The sequence below is a fragment of the Argopecten irradians genome, chromosome 3 (genome assembly GCF_041381155.1).
Source record: "Argopecten irradians isolate NY chromosome 3, Ai_NY, whole genome shotgun sequence".
Taxonomy (NCBI): Eukaryota; Metazoa; Mollusca; class Bivalvia; order Pectinida; family Pectinidae; genus Argopecten; species Argopecten irradians.
In genome coordinates, this window is record NC_091136.1 from 60,986,830 (window position 1) to 61,010,513 (window position 23,684).

Here is a 23,684-nt window from a genome sequence, read left to right on the forward strand (position 1 = left end):
ATCTTTTTGAAATACCAAATTAGTACCAAAGGGAGTTTCCTGTTATACAGCACTATCTAATCACATCCCCCGTTCACTTTTCTTTCCTACCATTTAATTACCTCCAATTCTACATTTTAATGTACAACTGTTCAGCATCACTTTGTTTATTAAAAAAGACACTCGGACGCTGCTACTCTGCAATCAGCGTGTACGCGGTGTGAGGGTAGAGACTGATGCCAGAGCATTAGTTGTATCCATCATCTAATGCTGCTGATGACTACCTGTAGCCTTTGCCCAATCAACAGATGAGAATTCTTTAACGTGGCAGCTGGGCACATTCGAAAGGCAAAAACATTTCTTTAACAAGTTCATGACAGAATTTGTTTAAACTCGACGAAAGTCTTCACTAGAAGATGATAGCGGTTCTATGTGATGTTTGTAAATACGCCGATACAATAGAGTGCGCTATTTATATAAGCTGCCAGTCTATAACTACGGCAGTCACTGATTGTACTCTCAAGAGAGATGGAGGCTGGCGGCAAACGTCGTATGGTAGCAAAATGAAGTTCTTGTGGACAATTTAGAGGATTTAATTATACATATATATATATATATGTGTGTATATATGTGTATATAGTTTTGATAAAGTTGTGAAACTACCAATAGTTTTGAGACAACAATAATGGGGTGTATTGTGTCTGACCGCCGATCTAAGGACACGATATGTGAAATGTATGGAGCACCTCAGTCAAGCGTCCGGACCGACTCGGACGGAGCACCTCAGTCAAGCGTCCGGACCGACTCGGACGTTCCTTATCCTGTCTATATGGATGACTTTACTTCGGAACAAAAGAATCTGGTGTCGACCACATGGCAGATCGTCAGCGAAGACATCGCCCGAGTCGGCGTCATTACCTTTTTGCGGTAAGAGTTCTATCATATCCATCGCCAACTTGTGGAATCAAAACATTCGTTGTTAAAAATCCCATTTTCAAAATTATTAGTTCGGTTATAATACACAATTACATATTTAGATGTTAATTATGTTCCACGGTCATATCTATTGTCACAGTCACCATTCACAAAGTTCGATGTTAAAAACACCTTCTTCACGATGGAAAATTTTGGTCAACATCTGATTTCAGACAGATTGTCAATTAGAAAATAGTGGGCACATCACCTAGTGTCTGATGTGCTTGTAATATTTTTCCCAGTACATTAAACATATCATAAATGTGTAATATTCACACAGTCCATTAATCATATCATAAATAAGTAATATTTACCCAGTCCATTAAACATATCATAAATGTGTAATATTCACACAGTCCATTAATCATATCATAAATGTAATATTCACACAGTCCATTAAAACATATCATAAATAAGTAATATTCACACAGTCCATTAAAATCATATCATAAATGTGTAATATTCACACAGTCCATTAAACATATCATAAATGTGTAATATTCACACAGTCCATTAAACATATCATAAATGTGTAATATTCACACAGTCCATTAAACATATCATAAATGTGTAATATTCACACAGTCCATTAAACATATCATAAATGTGTAATATTCACACAGTCCATTAAACATATCATAAATGTGTAATATTCACACAGTCCATTAAACATATCATAAATGTGATATATTATCCAGTCCATTAAACATATCATAAATGTGTAATATTCACACAGTCCATTAAACATATCATAAATAAGTAATATTTACCCAGTCCATTAAACATATCATAAATGTGTAATATTCACACAGTCCATTAAACATATCATAAATGTGTAATATTCACACAGTCCATTAAACATATCATAAATGTGTAATATTCACACAGTCCATTAATATATTCATAAATAAGTAATATTTACCCAGTCCATATCATAAATAAGTAATATTCACACAGTCCATTATCATATCATAAATAAGTAATATTCTACACAGTCCATTAAACATATCATAAATGTGTAATATTCACACAGTCCATTAAACATATCATAAATAAGTAATATTTACCCAGTCCATTAAACATATCATAAATGTGTAATATTCACACAGTCCATTAATCATATCATAAATAAGTAATATTTACCCAGTCCATTAAACATATCATAAATGTGTAATATTCACACAGTCCATTAAACATATCATAAATAAGTAATATTCACACAGTCCATTAAACATATCATAAATGTGTAATATTCACACAGTCCATTAAACATATCATAAATGTGTAATATTCACACAGTCCATTAAACATATCATAAATGTGTAATATTCACACAGTCCATTAAACATATCATAAATGTGTAATATTCACACAGTCCATTAAACATATCATAAATGTGTAATATTCACACAGTCCATTAATCATATCATAAATAAGTAATATTTACCCAGTCCATTAAACATATCATAAATGTGTAATATTCACACAGTCCATTAAACATATCATAAATAAGTAATATTTACCCAGTCCATTAATCCATTAAACATCCATTAAACATATATAAATGTGTAATATTCACACAGTCCATTAATCATATCATAAATAAGTAATATTCACCCAGTCCATTAAACATATCATAAATAAGTAATATATTCCCAGTCCATTAAACATATCATAAATAAGTAATATTCACACAGTCCAGTTATTTCCATCCATAAACATATCATAAATGTGTAATATTCACACAGTCCATTAATCATATCATAAATGTGTAATATTCACACAGTCCATTAATCATATCATAAATGTGTAATATTCACACAGTCCATTAATCATATCATAAATAAGTAATATTCACACAGTCCAGTCCATTAAACATATCATAAATGTGTAATATTCACACAGTCCATTAAACATATCATAAATAAGTAATATTCACACAGTCCATTAATCATATCATAAATAAGTAATATTACCCAGTCCATTAAACATATCATAAATGTGTAATATTTCACACAGTCCATTAAACATATCATAAATGTGTAATATTCACACAGTCCATTAATCATATCATAAATAAGTAATATTCACACAGTCCATTAAACATATCATAAATAAGTAATATTTTCAGTCCATTAACAGTCCATTAAACATATCATAACAAATGTGTAATATTCACACAGTCCATTAAACATATCATAAATAAGTAATATTCACACAGTCCATTAAACATATCATAAATAAGTAATATATTCACACAGTCCATTAAATCATATCATAAATAAGTAATATTCACACAGTCCATTAAACATATCATAAATAAGTAATATTTACCAGTCCATTAAACATATCATAAATAAGTGTCATATTTAACAGTCCATTAAACATATCATAAATAAGTAATATTCACACAGTCCATTAAACATATCATAAATAAGTAATATTTACCCAGTCCATTAAACATATCCTAAATAAGTAATATTAACCCAGTCCATTAAACATATCATAAATGTGTAATATAATCCAGTCCATTAAACATATCATAAATGTGTAATATTCACACAGTCCATTAAACATATCATAAATGTGTAATATTAACATCCAGTCCATTAAACATATCACATAATCATTAAATAGCTGTATGTACATGATTTGTGTTGCTACTATAATACATTTATCATTTCTATATATGAACATTTCGTGCACTTATCTTAAATAGAAAAAGAAAACATAAAAAGGCTATATCGGGCATTGGTAATCAAATACTTGAAGATACTGTGTAATAAAATGGGAAAGTTATTTAAAGAAACACTTAAACACTTAAAGATGCTAACGTATAGCTATCGAATTGTCTTTTTACTCGTCTCGCGTATTTCTATAACGATATTTTATTGCTATCTGTTGTTGGATATATTCAATTAAAATGACATAGCCAAGACATGGATATTCTGTCATAAGAATGAAATATACACGATCAGTTGATAACCAGCAGGAAATCATTTATGATCTTCTAAAATATAGAAACGACATTCAGAGAAATTCTTATTAAACTGGAGGGATGTGGTGTTGTTCATGGAAATGCATATAGTTGACGCAGACTATCTTATATGTGAACCTAATAACACTAGTTAATCACCCAGCTAAAGACCGAGGATTCCCATCTTAGCACTTGTGAATAAATTTGCACAGCTTGTCTGATCTGCAAGAGTGTGAATGGTTAGCCTCAATTTCACATAAAATGCAGAACTCCTTAAAACATGCACTGGACTATCTAGGGAATGATTTGTCTGTTATCACCGCGGGTGTCTGTGGCACACTCCGCGACATTTAATAACTATTTACAGGAGTCCATTACTGTCAGATTACGTTATAATTTAACATTTTGTTATCAAAATGCTGTAATTAAACAGACGTTATTAATGATAAAGTACACATAAACAACAAAACGAAGGGAGGAATGTAAGCTGTTACGATTACACATGTATGGTTGTATACCAACACAACATTTACACTACCACAGCTCTGTAATTTACTACAACACAATTATACAACCACGATATTAAATTATACCACAGATATATACAACACGATATCAAATTATACTATAGATATATACAACCACGATTATTATATTATACCATAGATATATACAACCACGATATTAAATTATACCACAGATATATACAACCAGGATATTATATTATACCATAGATATATACAACCACGATATTAAATTATACCATAGATATATACAACCACGATATTATAATTATACCACATATATATACAACCACGATATTATATTATACCATAGATATATACAACCACGATATTTAATTATACCATAGATATATACAACCACGATATTATATTATACCATAGATATATACAACCACGATATTATATTATACCACAGATATATACAACCACGATATTAAATTATACCTTAGATATATACAACCACGATATTATATTATACCATAGATATATACAACCACGATATTATATTATACCATAGATATATACAACCAGGATATTAATTATACCATAGATATATACAACCACGATATTATATTATACCATAGATATATACAACCAGGATATTATATTATACCATAGATATATACAACCACGATATTAAATTATACCACAGATATATACAACCAGGATATTAAATTATACCACAGATATATACAACCACGATATTAAATTATACCACAGATATATACAACCAGGATATTATATTATACCACAGATATATACAACCACGATATTAAATTATACCACAGATATATACAACCACGATATTATATTATACCATAGATATATACAACCACGATATTATATTATACCATAGATATATACAACCACGATATTAAATTATACCACAGATATATACAACCACGATATTAAATTATACCACAGATATATACAACCACGATATTAAATTATACCACAGATATATACAACCAGGATATTATATTATACCACAGATATATACAACCACGATATCAAATTATACCACAGATATATACAACCACGATATTATAATTATACCATAGATATATACAACCACGATATTATATTATACCATAGATATATACAACCACGATATTATTTTATACCATAGATATATACAACCACGATATTAAATTATACCACAGATATATACAACCACGATATTATATTATACCATAGATATATACAACCACGATATTAAATTATACCACAGATATATACAACCCCGATATTATTATTATACCACAGATATATACAACCACGATATTATATTATACCATAGATATATACAACCACGATATTATATTATACCATAGATATATACAACCACGATATTATATTATACCATAGATATATACAACCACGATATTATATTATACCACAGATATATACAACCACGATATTATATTATACCATAGATATATACAACCACGATATTATATTATACCATAGATATATACAACCACGATATTATACCATAGATATATACAACCACGATATTATATTATACCACAGATATATACAACCACGATATTATATTATACCTTAGATATATACAACCACACGATATTATATTATACCACAGATATATACAACCACGATATTAAATTATATATACAACCACTATATTAAATTATACCACAGATATATACAACCACGATATTATATTATACCTTAGATTATACAACCACATTATATTATACCACAGATATATACAACCCCGATATTAAATTATACCCTTAGATATATACAACCAGATTAAATTATACCATAGATACATACAACCCCGAGATAAATTAATACCACACAACCCGATATTAAATTATACCACAGATATATACAACCACGATATTATATTCTACCACAGATATATACAACCACGATATTATATATAGGGTCTACCATAGATATATACACCCACGGTATTAATATTATACCATAGATATATACAACCACGATATATACAACCATCTATATTTATATTATACCTTAGATAATAACAACCACGATTATTAAATTATACCCATCAGATATATACAACCACGATAATATATAATTATACCTTAGATATATACAAACGCACTATATTAAATTATACCACAGATACATACCAAACCCCGATATAAAATTATACCACAGAGTATAATACAAACCCCGAAATCATATTATACCCAACACCATATATACAATCCAGATTATATATTCTACCACAGATATATACAACCACGATATTATAGTTGATCGGGTCTACCATATTGATATATAACACACCACGGTATATATTATAACCATAGATATATATACAACCACGATATTAAATTATTACCACAGCATTTGTTTAATACTAACCCACCATAGTCTATAATATGACCAGAAATATAAATTATTTTCAATTATTACAATACATATTACCGACCGTTCCATATACACAACCTTGTTATATTGCACGGTTCAAAAGTCTATATTTGGCACGCTTCCAGATATACGTTACATGCACCAATACCGATATTATATTATACCATAGATATATACAACCACGATATTTATATATACCACAGATATATACAACCACGATATTATATTATACCATAGATATATACAACCACGATATTATATTATACCACAGATATATATACAACCACGATATTATATTATACCATAGATATATACAACCACGATATTATATTATACCACAGATATATACAACCACGATATTATATTATACCATAGATACCGATAGATATTATACCATAGATATATACAGACCACGATATTATATTATACCACAGATATATACAACCACGATATTATATTATACCATAGATATATACAACCACGATATTATATTATACCACAGATATATACAACCACGATATTATATTATACCATAGATAATAAACCACGATATTATATTATACCACAGATATATACAACCACGATATTATATTATACCACAGATATATACAACCACGATATTATATTATACCACAGATATATACAACCACGATATTATATTATACCATAGATATATACAACCACGATATTATAATTATACCATAGATATATACAACCACGATATTATATTATACCACAGATATATACAACCACGATATTATATTATACCATAGATATATACAACCACGATATTATATTATACCATAGATATATACAACCACGATATTATATTATACCATAGATATATACAACCACGATATTATATTATACCACAGATATATACAACCACGATATTATATTATACCATAGATATATACAACCACGATATTATATTATACCATAGATATATACAACCACGATATTATATTATACCACAGATATATACAACCACGATATTATATTATACCATAGATATATACAACCACGATATTATATTATACCATAGATATATACAACCACGATATTATATTATACCATAGATATATACAACCACGATATTATATTATACCATAGATATATACAACCACGATATTATATTATACCATAGATATATACAACCACGATATTATATTATACCATAGATATATATATATATATATACAACCACGATATTATATTATACCACAGATATATACAACCACGATATTATATTATACCATATATATATATATACAACCACGATATTATATTATACCATAGATATATACAACCACGATATTATATTATACCATAGATATATACAACCACGATATTATATTATACCATAGATATATACAACCACGATATTATATTATACCATAGATATATACAACCACGATATTATATTATACCATAGATATATACAACCACGATATTATATTATACCATAGATATATACAACCACGATATTATATTATACCATAATTATATATTTACAACCACGATATTATATTATACCACAGATATATACAACCACGATATTATATTATACCCATAGATATATACAACCACGATATTATATTATACCATAGATATATACAACCACGATATTATATTATACCATAGATATATACAACCACGATATTATATTATACCATAGATATATACAACCACGATATTATATTATACCATAGATATATACAACCACGATATTATATTATACCATAGATATATACAACCACGATATTATATTATACCATAGATATATAAAATATATATTAAAATATACAACCACGATATTATATATACCACAGATATATACAACCACGATATTATATTATACCATAGATATATACAACCACGATATTATATTATACCATAGATATATACAACCACGATATTATATTATACCATAGATATATACAACCACGATATTATATTATACCATAGATATATACAACCACGATATTAAATTATACCACAGATATATACAACCACGATATTATATTATACCACAGATATATACAACCACGATATTAAATTATACCATAGATATATACAACCAGGATATTATATTATACCATAGATATATACAACCAGGATATTATATTATACCATAGATATATACAACCACGATATTATATTATACCATATATATATACAACCACTATATTATATTATACCATAGATATATACAACCACGATATTATATTATACCATAGATATATACAACCAGGATATTATATTATACCACAGATATATATACAACCACGATATTATATTATACCATAGATATATACAACCACGATATTATATTATACCATAGATATATACAACCACGATATTATATTATACCATAGATATATACAACCACGATATTATATTATACCATAGATATATACAACCACGATATTAAATTATACCATAGATATATACAACCACGATATTATATTATACCACAGATATATACAACCACGATATTAAATTATACCTTAGATATATACAACCAGGATATTATATTATACCATAGATATATACAACCAGGATATTATATTATACCATAGATATATACAACCACTATATTATATTATACCATAGATATATACAACCAGGATATTATATTATACCTTAGATATATACAACCAGGATATTATATTATACCATAGATATATACAACCACTATATTATATTATACCATAGATATATACAACCAGGATATTATATTATACCACAGATATATACAACCACGATATTATATTATACCTTAGATATATACAACCACGATATTAAATTATACCGTAGATATATACAACCACGAGATTGAATAATGCTATAGATATTAACAACCACGATATCATATTATACAATAGATATATACAACCACGACATCAAATTATACTATCTGGAACAGTAAAGTGGACAAAATTAAGAGAGATATTGTTATAAAAGAATATGGTGATGGTGGTCTTAAAATGATAGATATATTGTCTTTAATGTAAATACTAACTTTATAACCTACCAGGGAATTATCAACTCATGTAGAGAATACCTAACACACAAACAACTTGACAATGTCAATTTGTCATATCCAATTATACCAAACAATTTAGAAATTCTTATTAAACATAAAAAAGGATCTAAAGAATTCTACCGTATATTTTGTCAAAATAACACTATGTCCGCGGGCAAAAGAAAATGGAATAACTTATTTGAAATTAATGATGAAACTTGGAAAAAATATACTCTACTCCTTTCCGAGTTACTACAAGTTCAAAACTGCAATGGCTGCAATACAGAGTCAAACAACATATCCTTACAACAAACTCATATTTACTTAAAATTGGTTTATCTGTAAATCCACACTGCTTTTTTTGTAAGACAGAGATATAAACAATAACACATTTATTTTGGGAATGCAGCGAAGTACAACTTTTTTTTGAACACTTTGAATTTTTACTTGATGCATTACTTATTCCCTTTTCCTTCAATAAAGGAACAATTCTCTTCGGGGTAACAAACAATAAAAAACATGTATTATATAATTGATAATCTGATTTTACTAATCATGAAACAGTACATTTATAGATCTAGGTGTCTTCAACAAAACTTGTCTGTAGCATCATTAAAATCTATTATAAATGAAAATTATGATATTCCGAAATATATTAGCATTGGTAAAGGTAATAAATACATAGAAAAATTTAACCGTAATTGGAAAAAATGGATTAGACTTATAGAAACTTCACTAAATCCCTGACAGTATGAGATATGCTTTAATGCAAAATTATTTTAACACACTTCATTAAGTATTAATACAAAAGTTTACATAACTGCAACCTCCAGCTATAGAATCTATAATATATTCATTACTCTCTCTTGTATATATATTATTGAATGGTTTTTTTTCGATCGGTGTGTGAATGTGGTAGTATAGAGTTGTGTATGTCAAACAAAAAAAACGAGACATGACAATATGGCTGATGATGATGAAGATGATGATTGATTATGATGATGTTGATGTTGTTTATGTAGATGAAGATATTGTGACTAATTATTGAGGATAACTACATATAGTTGATGATGATGATGATGTTCTTTTTGATGATTATGATCACGACAATGATGAGGATGAAGATAATGATGTTTGATGAATTATGATGATGATGACAAGGATGATGAGGATGAGGATGAGTTTAATGACTATGATGTTGACAGTGGTGGTGATGATGATGACAATGACAATGATGATGATGATGAAGAAGAAGATGGCAATGATGATGTAATATCACATTATTATATGAACATGTCTTTTTGAAAAATAAGAAATCATAAAAAAACAACTATACTATAGATTTATACAACCACGATATCATAATATACCACAGATATATACAAACACGATATTAAATTATAAAAAAGTATATGCTACAATTATTTTACATGCACTAAAGTTTAATACTATGACGATTTTATAGTGTCCATTAGGCAAACAATTTATAATACCACGATTTTACATTGAATAAAAAAGTACCACTACAGTACTTGCTACTGTGATTGCATGTTGTACATGTATATAGAATTATGAAATGATGATAATAAGCGTTACAATGGTACCTCAAACCACGGTATAATGACATTTTAAAACAGTCAGGTTTGTTATATTTTACTACAGTACAAAATAACATCATTTATATAGTTTCTATGACATTAAGAAATGATAAATTGTACAAAATAGAACAGCCACAAAAAAAACATAGTACCATTGTAGCTTAGTACAAAAGGTCTCGTACTACATCGCAAAAACATTTCATAGTTGTTACATAAGTCACGCCCCTAAGGACATCGAAATGTAAATCGGTAATGCATTTTGTATTATCATCTGCTGTTGAAACATTTGATTTAAAAGCCGTTTATTTAATTATACATGCTGTGCATACTATTAATTTGTTACGATCGATTTTTCGTGTGGCATTAGTCTTATTATCACATGTCAAGCCTCCGGTAATGTATGGTAATCAAAGTTAATTAGGCCACATGTCATTATGTTAATTAAAATAACGCCGCTATCCTATTATATAATCAATGATTTGTAATGGAGATGGCTGGGTGGGTCGATGTAGTCTACTCTGGTGTAAGTTTGCCACTCCATGTAAATGAGACTTGTGTACCTAACTGTAAGAGAGCAAACAAATATCTGTGTAATAGTAATACATGTATATCAACCATTGGGATTGGTCCATTATAGTCCTAGACACCTTAGCCCATTGAAACTTTGCTGACTTCAGACCATTAGTATCTAAGACATTTTAAAAGAGACAATTGCTGAGAATTATAACACGGGCTCTTTGCATTTCATGCTATTGTTCTATTAAACCATCGCCATGGATAATCGGTAGTAAAATTATAACTGTTCTTAGATGAAAATCATTTGTTGTTCGACTGCTTTGATTCTTATACACAGGTGAGTGTTAACCTATCCTCACCATTGTTGCAGTCTTACTATTGAGATTGTAATCGTTATACATCAAAGTTCAAACTAAGAGCGCGTTGGTCATACCATATCAGAGTGAACCTGCTACCCCAGTGGTGTCGGCATACCAATACAGATAATTACTGCTTCAGATGCTGTGTTAATGTAGATCTGATCGTAGTAAGCTGACCATAAATAAGACTAGCCATTGGTTGTTAATAGATAATGTAAAGCTGTTACTGACAGCATACAAGAATGTCGTTTATAAATGACACCAAGCAGGTGGATCACCACTAGGTAACAGTGACACAGGGCCACATTGTTATACTCAATAACAGTAATTACACATCATTGATTAAACATTCCTGGTACCACCTATAACTCAGGTAACCGACATCATTTCCAAATTTGATCCTTTCACATCTCGTGCAAATTAGGTTGCGTGTACTTCGTCGTGATTTCGTGTCGTAAACGAGAATTTGATAAACAAATGCCATTTATATGCTCCGAACTTAAATTGATAGTTTTCTCATTACCACTGAGATGAAGCTGATTAAATGTGTACACCTCGCTCACTGCTCTGTCAGTTAAATAGGATGTAGCATTCCCTGTCTAATAAACCTCAAACTAAAAACGGAATATCAAAGTACTTAACAGCTATTGTACCGAGAAACCACTTTGCACCACCAAACTTACTTGTGGAATATATAAGCTTCTATTTCATCGTTTGATAGAGTTAAACAATCAGTTAAATATATATCTTGATCATATTGTAGATAGCTCATTCTCTAAAAGATGCATAATAAAGATAGTCTCTCAGACTTTACATTATTTTTATGACTATATAAAAGCCCTACAGAGTAGGCGTCTTCTGTTAATTAAACTCACAGTATCGACTCACAGGTAAAACCACCTAACTGTTTGTCAGTCTTATTCAAATGTCTTATTTCATATGTATTAATTTCTTATACCTTATTTTAAAAACTGCTATATCTGTATTAAATTACAATGTATGTGTTTGTAATGGTGTGAATGGTTCAATGTATGTATTTATGTAATTTGTATATATAACCTAATAGTTACCTTTTCCATGTTTTGTTGTAACATAAATATTCATTCCAAATAGTTTAACTTCTTATCCACCCAAGGAAAGAATTTTTATAGGTTTTGCTTGTTATTCGATCCTTTTGACTACATCATGTCAATAAAATTTGTTGAAATGAAAAACTCACAGTATCCGACATTGTCCAGGAAAACTACTAGTTACAATGAGACTTTGACGAATCCTAACATGGTACACACCATTCTGAGGTCAGATCACACAAATGATACACCTTAATGTCGACCATAAAACATTGTCATAGTATTCATTAAGCACTATCTACCTTCTCTCCTGCCAGACTGTATTGATTGCACAGCTTTAATTAACATCCCGCACCGTCCTTATTTGTTTTGGATTGTTGAGGTGTCCAGAACCTGCTACACAAATGAATGGGTGTAGGCTCCGATGTGACATTGACTTCTGTTTCATCTCCAACACTTCCATTATTTATTATCTAGACAATAAGATTGGTTGGTAGATGGGCCATCAAAATCGTAAATACGTTCACCAATTAAGCATTGTACACATGACAGGGTCATTTCGTTTGGCATGGGAGAGGGTAGATTAAGGCTAATTAAATGTCGGAGGTGGATCTTCCTGTCACATTTTAGGAGGGTAATACTCGTCTACATCAACTTACCAACAACGCATCTTATTCAGTTTGATGTCACATTGTTAGGAGGGTAATGCTAGTCTACATCAAGTTACCAACAACGCATCTTATTCAGCTTGATGTCACATTGTTAGGAGGGTAATACTCGTCTACATCAACTTACCAACAACGCATCTTATTCAGTTTGTTATAACGTCAGTATTCAAACACTTTGTTATAACATCAATATTCAACTCACTTTGTTATAACATCAATATTCAACTCACTTTGTTATAACATCAATATTCAACTCACTTTGTTACAGCATCAATATTCAAACTCACTTTGTTATAACATCAATATTCAACTCACTTTGTTACATCATCAACAATCAAAATCACTTTGTTATAATATCATTAATTAAAAGAAGTTTGTTATAACAAGATTAATCAAACTCACTTTGTTATGACATCAATATTCAATTCACTTTGTTATAGCATCAAAATTCAAACTCACTTTGTTACAGCATCAATATTCAAACTCACTTTGTTATAACATCAATATTCAATTCACTTTGTTATAGCATCAAAATTCAACTCACTTTGTTACAGTATCAATATTCAAACTCACTTTGTTATCATCAACAATCAAAATCACTTTGTTATAATATCATTAATTAAAAGAAGAGATGAAGAGAAAAAGAGATGAAAATGAGAATAAAACACGGTATCAGCTATGCAAATTATATCAATATGTAATATGCATTTGTATGTATGTATGTACGTATGTATGTACGTGTGTATGTATGTATGTATGTATGTATGTATGTATGTATGTATGTATGTATGTATGTATGTATGTATGTATGTATGTATGTATGTATGTATGTATGTATGTATGTATGTATGTATGTATGTATGTATGTATGTATGTATGTATGTATGTATGTATGTATGTATGTATGCATGTATGTATGTATGTATGGATGTATGTATGTATGTATGTATGTATGTATGTATGTATGTATGTATGTATGTATGTATGTATGTATGTATGTATGTATGTATGTATGTATGTATGTATGTATGTATGTATGTATGTATGTATGTATGTGTATGTTGTTGTATATGTATGTTAGTGTATGTATGTATGTATTGTGTGTGGTGTGTGTGTGTGTGTGTGTGTGTGTGTGTGTGTGTGTGTGTGTGTGTGTGTGTTGTGTGTGTGTGTGTGTGTGTGTGTGTGTGTGTGTGTGTGTGTGTGTGTGTGTGTGTGTGTGTGTGTGTGTGTGTGTGTGTGTGTGTGTGTGTGTGTGTGTGTGTGTGTGTGTGTGTGTGTGTGCGGCATGTATGTATGTGTGTATGTATGTATGTGTGCATGTATGTATGTATGTATGTATGTATGTATGTATGTATGTATGTATGTATGTATGTATGTATGTATGTATGTATGTATGTATGTATGTATGTATGTATGTATGTATGTATGTATGTATGAATTATGTATGTATGTATATACAGTATATAAGTGTGTACTATATGCATTAGTTAAAAATGTATATTGTATATTGTGTTGAAGTAGAATAGATAAAATTCAGTTTAAAAAAAAAAAGAAAATTTGCTGTTAGCTGGTGGTTAGTTGATTCTCTGCTGCTCTGAGTGAAAAAAAAAAAAAAAAAAATTAAAAAAGTTTTATAACAAGTTAATCAAACTCACTTTGTTATAACATCAATATTCAATTCACTTTGTTATAGCATCAAAATCAAATCACTTTGTTATAACATCAATATTCAATTCACTTTGTTATAGCATCAAAATTCAAACTCACTTTGTTATAACATCAATATTCAATTCACTTTGTTATAGCATCAAAATTCAAACTCACTTTGTTATCATCAATATCCAAACTCACTTTGTTATAGCATCAAAATTCAAACTCACTTTGTTATCATCAATATCCAAACTCACTTTGTTATAGCATCAAAATTCAAACTCACTTTGTTATCATCAATATCCAAACTCACTTTGTTATAATATAATAACTTTGTTAATCAAAATAAGTTTGTTATAACAACTTTAATCAAACTCACTAAGGTATAACATCATCAATCTGAATCAATATAAGTAATTGTTTAGTATTTGCTAAACAACGTTAAAGTATAGCCAGCATGCGCTATCGCACAGTATTATTATGTGTTATCAAAAAGGCCTGCCTGTGTGAGAAGACGTCGGACCATGCTACACCCCGATATCATGATTTCACTCCACTGTCCTGTGTACGGGATATTGTCGCTAAAAGTCTCTGTAGGGACATTTTCTACACTATAATACAATTTGATGGTTTTCTTTCGCCCTGGTCAATCTTGATCTACAGTCTGTGAGTAGTCAATATCTTTTTATATCGCTTTAAAGCAGTCCTACGAGCAAATCTAATTTCCCTTCGTGTGACGACATGTTTGAGCAGTTATAAAGCACTCCAAATTGATAGCGGTCTATGCTCCGACTGGTTTCCTTAATTGTGCTCAATAATTCGTTATTACCAATGTTGTATGTGCTTGTCCACAATAAATTGTGATTACATTGACTGTGTCTCATTGACTGTCTTAACACAATCCTAAGGTTTACTGTCATTGATTCACGTCCCGTTAACAGTCGGGTCGTCTAAGGTCGTGCCAGACTGTCCCGCATTATTTCGGGGTCAGACCTACAAGGGGTGAGGGTTACACTTGTACCACCAATAAAACTGTTATCGGATAGTTAATGTATCCCTCATATCAATGTTGATGGATTTACGTCCACATATGCAACGAGAAACAGTCTAACATAGGGGGATAATTCAATGGTTTTTGTCGTACGTATTTCGTATGTAGTAGGGAGAGTGGTTGAAATACTTGTACAATTGTAATTTTGTTTACAAACAATACAACATTAAAAAAGAAGTATTCTCTTAAAATTTCATAAATTTGCTCCGGTGGATTCTTAGAGGAAATCACGTGGGATTTTTTCAAAATCCGAATACTTGTTAATCTTCTATGAAGAAAAACGGAACCCTTAGTAATAACGAATAGACTGGCACAGACTTCCACAACAATAAAATAACTTAATTTAACGTGACGCTACCCAAATTGGATTACTTTTTTGAAGAAAATGGTGAAAAATTTCTAACGTGTGCATGAATCCAGATTTTTCTCTTAACTTTCCACAAAAAGGTGTCTTCAGTTTAAATTTCATCATTAAAAAATGTATAGACATAAAAAAAAAGTTTGAATTCATTTAAGGAAAGTTCAATCATTAAGTAAAGTCTAGCGAATTCAAATTAAGATAAATTTTGAATGATGTTTTGGTCATGTTAAAATAACGTTATTCCTTTACATCAATGGGTACTTCGTAGTATTCATTTATGGGTACTTCATAGTATTTATTTATGGGTACTTCATAGTATTTATTTATGGATACTTCGTAGTATTTATTTCTGGTCTGATATCCCAGATAGAAGAGGAGCTGTATATAGTCTATTTGGTAATGAACGGTACAGTTCGGTATACCTCCACCTGTCCATTCCTAATGGATGGTACAGATCAGAGTATTTATCTATCGTTATACGATTCCTCTCGTTTAACGACCAAACGACATAATAATTACATGTAGATGTCATCATTCTACTTAAGTCTCTTTTGTTTTCATATATAACGCCATATAAACACACATCAAAACACATGTCAAAAATCAAAATCAAACCAGATCAAAATGAAATACATCTTGTTTGGATATATCTTATTGGATTTCATCTTATTTTTGACATAAACATCAGAATGAATCCTATGCTACCGCAGAGTTAAGTTAAACCCCAGTTAGAATTAATCCGTAAGTACCTACAAAACCCCAGTTAGAATTAATCCGTAAGTACCTACAAAACCCCAGTTAGAATTAATCCGTAAGTACCTACAAAACCCCAGTTAGAATTAATCCGTAAGTACCTACAAAACCCCAGTTAGAATTAATCCGTAAGTACCTACAAAACCCCAGTTAGAATTAATCCGTAAGTACCTACAAAACCCCAGTTAGAATTAATCCGTAAGTACCTACAAAACCCCAGTTAGAATTAATCCGTAAGTACCTACAAAACCCCAGTTAGAATTAATCCGTAAGTACCTACAAAACCCCAGTTAGAATTAATCCGTAAGTACCTACAAAACCCCAGTTAGAATTAATCCGCAAGTACCTACAAAACCCCAGTTAGAATTAATCCGCAAGTACCTACAAAACCCCAGTTAGAATTAATCCGTAAGTACCTACAAAACCCCAGTTAGAATTAATCCGTAAGTACCTACAAAACCCCAGTTAGAATTAATCCGTAAGTACCTACAAAACCCCAGTTAGAATTAATCCGTAAGTACCTACAAAACCCCAGTTAGAATTAATCCGTAAGTACCTACAAAACCCCAGTTAGAATTAATCCGTAAGTACCTACAAAACCCCAGTTAGAATTAATCCGTAAGTACCTACAAAACCCCAGTTAGAATTAATCCGTAAGTACCTACAAAACCCCAGTTAGAATTAATCCGTAAGTACCTACAAAACCCCAGTTAGAATTAATCCGTAAGTACCTACAAAACCCCAGTTAGAATTAATCCGTAAGTACCTACAAAACCCCAGTTAGAATTAATCCGTAAGTACCTACAAAACCCCAGTTAGAATTAATCCGCAAGTACCTACAAAACCCCAGTTAGAATTAATCCGTAAGTACCTACAAAACCCCAGTTAGAATTAATCCGTAAGTACCTACAAAACCCCAGTTAGAATTAATCCGTAAGTACCTACAAAACCCCAGTTAGAATTAATCCGTAAGTACCTACAAAACCCCGTTAGAATTAATCCGTAAGTACCTACAAAACCCCAGTTAGAATTAATCCGTAAGTACCTACAAAACCCCAGTTAGAATTAATCCGTAAGTACCTACAAAACCCCAGTTAGAATTAATCCGTAAGTACCTACAAAACCCCAGTTATAATTAATCCGCAAGTACCTACAAAACCCCAGTTAGAATTAATCCGCAAGTACCTACAAAACCCCAGTTAGAATTAATCCGCAAGTACCTACAAAACCCCAGTTAGAATTAATCCGCAAGTACCTACAAAACCCCAGTTAGAATTAATCCGTAAGTACCTACAAAACCCCAGTTAGAATTAATCCGTAAGTACCTACAAAACCCCAGTTAGAATTAATCCGTAAGTACCTACAAAACCCCAGTTAGAATTAATCCGTAAGTACCTACAAAACCCCAGTTAGAATTAATCCGCAAGTACCTACAAAACCCCAGTTAGAATTAATCCGTAAGTACCTACAAAACCCCAGTTAGAATTAATCCGTAAGTACCTACAAAACCCCAGTTAGAATTAATCCGTAAGTACCTACAAAACCCCAGTAAGAATTAATCCGTAAGTACCTACAAAACCCCAGTTAGAATTAATCCGTAAGTACCTACAAAACCCCAGTTAGAATTAATCCGTAAGTACCTACAAAACCCCAGTTAGAATTAATCCGTAAGTACCTACAAAACCCCAGTTAGAATTAATCCGTAAGTACCTACAAAACCCCAGTTAGAATTAATCCGCAAGTACCTACAAAACCCCAGTTAGAATTAATCCGCAAGTACCTACAAAACCCCAGTTAGAATTAATCCGTAAGTACCTACAAAACCCCAGTTAGAATTAATCCGTAAGTACCTACAAAACCCCAGTTAGAATTAATCCGCAAGTACCTACAAAACCCCAGTTAGAATTAATCCGTAAGTACCTACAAACCCAGTAGATATCCGAGTACAAAACCCCAGTTAGAATTAATCCGTAAGTACCTACAAAACCCCAGTTAGAATTAATCCGCAAGTACCTACAAAACCCCAGTTAGAATTAATCCGCAAGTACCTACAAAACCCCAGTTAGAATTAATCCGCAAGTACCTACAAAACCCCAGTTAGAATTAATCCGTAAGTACCTACAAAACCCCAGTTAGAATTAATCCGTAAGTACCTACAAAACCCCAGTTAGAATTAATCCGTAAGTACCTACAAAACCCCAGTTAGAATTAATCCGCAAGTACCTACAAAACCCCAGTTAGAATTAATCCGCAAGTACCTACAAAACCCCAGTTAGAATTAATCCGCAAGTACCTACAAAACCCCAGTTAGAATTAATCCGCAAGTACCTACAAAACCCCAGTTAGAATTAATCCGCAAGTACCTACAAAACCTCAGATACATATATTATGAAACTATTCATTTACTCCTTGATAGTCTATGAGATGTAGGTTACCATTTGTGAGTATGTTGTTGATTTTGTACCTTGTTCTCTCTTCAAATTACACCAATGATACAAGACTTACTAGTAGTAAGATACAATCATGTACCATAAATCTGATTCTCAGAGCAAAATATCGCACAATATTGTTTTCATTAAATACGTAATGATGATATTCCCGGAATGTTAGAAGCAAAGCGACGAAGTTTAGATCCTTTGCTTTACAGATGTAGTTTTGGTAAATATTTTGAGATTATGCGTGAACTGATTGCGACACAATAACTTTTTATGACAAACTCATTGATATCCACCATTTTAGGAAACAATGGATACCTTTCATTTCCTAACATGAGTCGTTACAATGCCATTTTTATTTTTCATTGGTGTGCCTCGTTACTGACTTTGAGACCACAGACACATGACATTGTGTATCTTTGTTGTACAATATCACAACTAGAATGGCTACCTTCCATCAGATAACACGTGATAATTTCTAGAACATTTTTTCTTATTACACTTAATAGCGGAGGTCCCAGCTGTAAACGATTCATGGATGTTCCTAGCATATGTCACACTCAGTCGACATATAATTTGTCATGATTTCCCCACGTTACGGGAGACACAAACTAAACGTTCTGATTACATTAGATACCGACTAAAACATGTAAATATTATAGCAGGATGATAGAGCATTGATCAAGGGATTTTTGTTTAATAAAGCAATTCACAATTTAATTACGTTTCTGCAATTTACATTAAACATAAGACTCATATAATATAGTAATGCATTAACTCTGAATGAAAACAGAATGTGTTTCCGAGCAGAGTAATACAAACGCTCATTGCCATTGGAGATTAAGTAGAAAGCTAGCGCCCGGTTTAGGCTATAAAGTTGATTAACAAAATAATAGCATAAAATTACTAGCGCACGAAACACAATACTTGAATTAAGTTTAGTTAAAAACATTTACTGTTACTAGCAGTTAGTTAATATAAACTCAGGTAAACTATACTTAATTGATATCTTTGAGTACTTCACACGCAATTGGAGGTATTCGTTGGAATATGCTTGGCCGAAATCCTATGAAAATGCAAATTAAAGTTAATAAACGTTTTCTAATACACAACGTTTAAACAGCATATCAGAGTCTGCCCAGTTATTTTCAGTGGTCAAGAGTGAGAACATCCATTATACCGCCGTGTACCGACCTTCTGAGGTTTCAGTCCCGTTGAAGTCTCGTTTCGAAATAGATCAAAGAAGTTATGAGATTTTCAAATAAAATTTATCAATATCTGTAGCAAGTTGCCAGTTGCAAATTTTGTCAAAAAATTACATTTCTATTTTTAGTAGATTTTTTTATACGGGGATTTTAAGAAATGGCCCATTTGGCGGCCATTTTGAAATTGTGTCTTTTTTCACTTCAAGTAGAGCCACATGTTTACCATTTTTTACTAAAATTGTTTTTATTTAAATCATCACTGCGCCAGCAATTTTAGCTGTATCGAGCTTATTTTTGCTGTAAATCTTTACTGGGTTCATGGTAATTATGATATTGAACATTAATGTGTGAAATGATACACTTTTGTCACTTTAATTTACATTTAATGGTAATTTGAGCACTTTTATTTTTTACTCTAAAATACTGAAAAATAACAAATATTCAAATGGGGCAAAAAAGTAAGCACACGGACCCCCATTTTCTGCCTGATTTAGAAAGAACAACCCATTCCCTGTTGATATGCAAAATATTAACAAAAGTTTAATACCAGAACTATTAGGGTTAAATTTGGCAAAAATGGCTGAAAATGATGCATTTTGTAGCTCAATTTTAAGGGGTAGGGGTAGCATATGTTGTTATTCTGAGAAAAAATATTAGTCTTATTAATCAAAACTGGTATTTTTTTTAAAGAAGACTACTAGAAAATAAATTCTACAAACATCCATACATATCAAACACCTAGTAGGAAATTATGGCTTTAATGTCTTGTGTAGATCTATATGGTCAAAACGGCAAAATCCCAATAAAATCCAATATTTTGTCAACTAGGTATCTTTAAGTGACAATATCTCAAAAACGAGCACATGGACATATTTTTTTTCTTCCATTTTCTTTTATGGTATGAACTCCTATTTCCAAAAATCTATTTGAGAAAAAAAATTTAATACAAGAAAATTTTGACTTCTCAGAGGAGTACATCCTAATAACGTACATAAGACTGTTACGAATGTAATGGGAGAAGGATACCACATGACAGGTCTTCCGATGATCAACTTGCGTTATACTTTCTTCAGAGCCAAGCTTACATACAGACTGTTCAGTATGTTATCAGATAATTCAAAAAAGTCTAAACCGTTTTCAATTATCAATATAACGGTCTGTAACGTAATTAAACACATAAAAAATCGTCAAACCCACATTCCTACTCAGTATTAAGCTAGAAATGTAAACAATTGCAAAATCTGCTTCGTTCCGCGCGCCAAGACTTCACTATAACGCCGGATTTCAGTGGTCGTAAAATGGCGTCTGGTTCGTATGCGGACAAAAACATAACTGTAATGTACTTGTATGAGAGAGCTTGAGCGTGAGATATATTGTTCGCAGCCTCCTCCAATTAACGTTAATTTGACGCATACCTAAGCAGGTCAGGTCTGGGATTCACATAAATCTTTTGACATTGACAGATCTATAGCCCAGTCGTCTGCCGAAACATTGCGATGCTGCCAGTTAAAAGTTGATTTGTCGATTTTTGTCCCATTTGAAATGAAAATTATTTGTATAAAATGTATTTTGCATGGTTGAACTAGAGTCAGAAAATGTTATCTAACAATTCCATCTTTTAATGAGATCATATAAACCATATGAAATCCTATATAAAATAAAAACAATATCACGATCATACCTTTTGAGGTCAGTGACTGTGCATTATGGTCTTTATACGCTTACAAATCGCTGGGAAACGTTTTAATTACCTAATATGTTTCATTGTAATCAACGAAAGTAAAATAAGAGTTCCCGGAGACGTATATATGCTTGGATTTGGCGCCAAACAATCTGGTGGTAGTGAACAGACTTTGGGAAAATTTGTCGCGTGGAGTCACTATTAACTCTTCATGATATATTGGTGACGTCGTATTTCCTCTGACAATGACATCGCGTTAGATTAACAAATAATGAACTAGTAGGAACAATATGATATTGTACGTTAGTCTAATAAACAGCCTATTAAAACATGTCGGAGGAGAGACAAGATAACCGAGAGCAAAATAACTCTGATATCAGTAACATGAGGTTTTCTATTAAACGTGCATATAGCATGGCCATGTATTTTCATAATATAGACCTTATCATACATGACGTCACAACAGAACCGGGTTCAT

The 23,684-nt window shown here is 31.0% G+C and overlaps 1 protein-coding gene across 1 annotated transcript in view; it reads left to right on the forward strand.

The window, feature by feature from the left end:
• The first annotated feature begins 210 nt into the window (after positions 1 to 210).
• LOC138319277 (uncharacterized) overlaps positions 211 to 23,684 on the forward strand; it is a 40,522-nt gene continuing 17,048 nt past the window's right edge. The window contains exon 1 of the mRNA XM_069262321.1: positions 211 to 906. Coding sequence (XP_069118422.1) covers positions 665 to 906 — 242 coding nt within the window. The 5' untranslated portion in view covers positions 211 to 664. The remainder of the gene's footprint in view (positions 907 to 23,684) is intronic.